The 4,110-nt window shown below is 38.1% G+C and overlaps 1 protein-coding gene across 1 annotated transcript in view; it reads right to left on the bottom strand.

Annotated features, from left to right (window-relative positions):
* Positions 1-4,110, bottom strand: part of CCDC171 (coiled-coil domain containing 171) — a 382,203-nt gene that overhangs the window by 373,735 nt on the left and 4,358 nt on the right. Inside the window, exon 2 of the mRNA XM_012665015.1 lies at positions 1,587-1,744. Within this exon, the coding sequence (XP_012520469.1) occupies positions 1,587-1,630 (44 nt within the window). The 5' untranslated portion in view covers positions 1,631-1,744. The remainder of the gene's footprint in view (positions 1-1,586; positions 1,745-4,110) is intronic.

Genomic DNA, 4,110 nt, shown 5'->3' with positions numbered 1-4,110 from the left:
ACATGCATTATTTGCATTAAAATATACATATATACACACACATATGTATATAAATATGCATGTATATATGTGTATGTATATAAAATAGAATATCAGAGCAAGAAGGAAACTTGAAGATCCTCTATTTAGCAGTTTTTGAACCATAATCCTCAAGGTGGTGGCAGAGAACAAACTGAAGTCTCACTCTTGCCCCTTGCAACATTTGAAAAAAGAGAAAGTCCTCTGCAAGACGAAATTTTAGCAAAGAAAAAAGTTTATATTTTATTTATGCCCTACCTTGCTCCAGAAAGGATTTAAGGTAGTTTCTAAAGATAGGTGGAAAACATAATATAGCAAATTCTATTTATAGGTAAAGTACATGTTAGTCATGGTACTGTCCCACCCACACACACTTACTGAAAAGTCAGTCTAGATCAGTCCTTCTCAAACTAAATATGAGGAAGGACTATCCCCACCCCACCCCCGTAATGATTTTGTAAAATATATTTAATAGATTATTTTAAAAGAAATTTAAAATGCAGACAGAATACAACCCCATATGTTTTATTTTTAGATTCAGCAGACAGAATATTACTCTGTTAAATTACTATGAAAGTTTCTAAACACTTACTTTCAATTTCTGTACTTATTTCTTTGTAAACCACACTTTGGAGAGAGTTGCATTCTCCTAAGTGATCCCGTTTTATATTATGGACTCCACCCATCCACCAGAGGAGAGCGAACTAAAAGCAGGCACCACACCCGAAGGCAGAAATCAGTGATATAAAAAAGATAAACAATAGCAATTAGGTGCTCCTTGGAATGCAAACCGAGCAATGCCAAATAATGGAGCAAGGAGCAGTTAAAGCCCTGTGGCAGCGCAGTGGCTCACATCTGTAATCCTAGCACTTTGGGAGGCCCAAGCCAGAGGATGGCTTGAAGCCAGGAATTGAAGACCAGCCTGAGCAAGAACAAGACCCTGTCTCTACAAAAAATAGAAAAATTAGCTGGGCATGGTGGCCCACACCTGTGGTCCCAGCTACGCAGGAGGCCAAGGCGGGAGGACCAATTGAGCCCAGGAGTTTGAAGTTGCAGGGAGCTATGATGACACTACTGCACTCTAGCCTCACAGAACAAGACCCTGTCTCAGAAAAAAAAAAGTTGGGGTGGGGAGTGTTAGCAACAGGAGCTAAAACTAAAAGAATGCTTAAACAGAAGCTACAAATTAGAGCTGAGCAACAAAGAAAAAAAGAGGAATTAGAGCCACAGAGGTCACGGAAAACGGAACAGATATGAAAATAAGCAGAAATATAAAGAAAAGACTGAGTAGTGGGAAAAAAACAAGCAGGTCTCTAGAGACAGGAGAAAGTTAAGACACACAAACTTTTGTGCTCCAAGTTAACAAAGGAGCTCAAAGATCCCCAAAAAGTCTGTAGATCCAGTTCCAATTCTTATGAGGCTTCATTCCTGCTCCTTCAGTCCCACGAAATTTCTACTTCCTTTACCATCCCATGAGAATTCTTACAAGTAGCTCCACCAACCAGACTTCTCTCTGTTCCTTGCAACCAAAAGCATTCTTCAACTAAGGGAAGAGACTAGAGGCTTACCTTTGGGTATCACCAGTGGCATTACTTGAAGTATTTAAACTCATGGCAAATCTTCCAATTCTTTCAAAATACCCTACTGTTTCTTAATGATACACTTCCTTATTGATGATTAAAATTGTCCAAGATGTGTGTGGCTTACAGGTGAGATGGAATTAAATCTGTTAAAATAGTAAATAATACAACAGTGGTTATATATTTGAATCCTGAGAGTATGGGAGATTTTTCTTCTGTTCTTTGGCTTTTATTATTATTATTATTATTATTATTATTATTATTTTGAGATGGGATCTCACTTTGTTATCCAGGCTGGAACACAGTGACATAATCATAGCTCACTGCAGCCTCAAAGTCCCGAATTCAGGGGATCCTCCTGCCTCAGCCTCCCAAGTAGCTGGGATTACAGGCATGAGCTACCATGCCCAGAATGTATTTCTTAAATTATTGAATAATAAACATGGAATACTGGTATTCTAAAAAGCTATATTTTACTACATTTCTTTAAAATAGGATTGGAAGCTGAGCACAGTGGTGCACCTGTAATCCCAGCTACTCAGGAGGCGGAGGTGGGTGGATCACTTGAGCCCAAGAGTTCAAGGCCAGCCTAGGCAACACAGTGAGACCCCCATCTCTAAAAAAAATTTTTTTATAATAATAAAAAAATTTAAAAGGATTGGAAACAAAACTGACAAAATGTTAAAAAGATGTTCCTTCTTATAAGGACAAAGTAATCAAACTATTAGATTATTTTAATTTCTGAAATGAAAAGAAAAATTATCATAATAAAATAGTGACAAACTACCATTGAACTTGGAAAATAAATATTTAGTGCCTATCTCCAGGGTATAGAATTCAGTTTGAAAGAAAATGAAGTCCAAGGACACTTTTTGGTCCCCAAAGCCTTTTTCATAAATGAGACATTTTTAATGCAATGTTGCAATCAAAGAAACCAAGATACTCCCAAACAAAAGAACCCAAGGTAATTTTCAAAGGCTTCCTCCCAAGGGATCAAAGAGGAAGAATGAAAGAGAAGGGTATTTGTCACTTACTCTGGCCTACTTTCTGGAACCCGCTTCTATGGGAGATATTCCAAATTATATAAAGTCAACAATTTAAAGTTACTTTACCACAGTGTTAAGGAATGTCTGCGTAAACATTTTAAATGGAAAAATAACAGTAATTCATTAAATCCAAATAGACACAAATATAAATATCCCATAAATGCCTCGTGGTATCCGCAGTAGAAGTCCAGTATCCTAAGACCATGAGCTTTGGACTCAGAAAGATCTGAATTAGGATTCTAGTAAGTATCTTACAAGTACGTGGCTTTGAGCAAGTCACTTAAACTCTTTGAGCCTGTTTTCCTCAATCATAAAAAGGAGATAACTATGTCAATCTCACATATTTAAGATTTAAATAATATATACAGCACATATACAGTGCCCAGACACCATCAATTTATATTACTGAACACCGAACCCTCTGAAAAATATAATGGTCCCTGATAGGGAAGGGAGTAAGTGATATTTGGAGTGATTTGGTCTGGGGGAAAGATATACAAGAGAATCGTTTAATGAGGTTGTAGCTGTATGGGGATATCCAGATCAAAAAAAAAAAAAATTCAAACTGTTCTGTCTCTGTTCTCAATGAATAAGCCACAGAGAGATCACCGAAAGAAAAGGGACTCAATCTTAGTGCTGAGAACTGACTAATGGCTCCTACAAATAGACACCAAAGGATCTGTACAACAGTCAGTGATTCACGTGGCTGATTGAATAGTTTGACCTAAGGCAAAGAAGATGGAATTTTGGCCAAATCAAAAGGGAGTGGGGGAGAATCCCATGTCTCCAGGAACCTAAAAGACTAAGTTTGGGAATAGTGGTAGACAAACAAATGCCACTGTCATTAATCTATGGAGCACATATTGTAAGGCCAAGCACTATACTTGGAATTTTATATTAATATATAGAATTCTGATCCTTACAACACTGCAATGTAAGGATTATCCCATTTTTTCAATGGAGAAATCTAAGACTCAGATATTAGAGTCAAAAGTCACATAATTATAGGACCAAGAAAGCAACTCATAACTATCTGACTCTAAAACCCAGTTCCTTATACAAGACCACTGATAGTACATAAAGCTGAACTATAAGTTATCTTACCTGAGGTTTATTATCTTTACTTCCTAAGGAAACCCACCTGATTCAGAGAGGCTGAATGATCTGCCCAAGGCCAGTGAGCTATTAAGTGGAGGGATCAAACTCTTCAGATACTGAGTCCCAAAATCTTGTCACCTTACCACCACGCTCCCAAAAATCAAACCCCAGAGAAACTGCCTTCAGAATGGAAGTAAGAGTTAGAACCTAGAAGGAATGGACTTTTCTGTACTTAAGAGTAATGTCCGGCCGGGCGTGGTGGCTCACGCCTGTAATCCTAGCACTCTGGGAGGCCGAGGCGTGCGGATCGTTTGAGCTCAGGAGTTCAAGACCAGCCTGAGCAAGAGCGAGATCCTGTCTCTACCAAA

Source organism: Propithecus coquereli, unplaced genomic scaffold, assembly GCF_000956105.1.
Source record: "Propithecus coquereli isolate 6110/MARCELLA unplaced genomic scaffold, Pcoq_1.0 Scaffold95, whole genome shotgun sequence".
In the NCBI taxonomy this organism is placed as follows: Eukaryota; Metazoa; Chordata; class Mammalia; order Primates; family Indriidae; genus Propithecus; species Propithecus coquereli.
The sequence above is the reverse complement of the archived record's forward strand: the minus strand, read 5'-3'. Positions and strand labels throughout refer to the sequence as shown.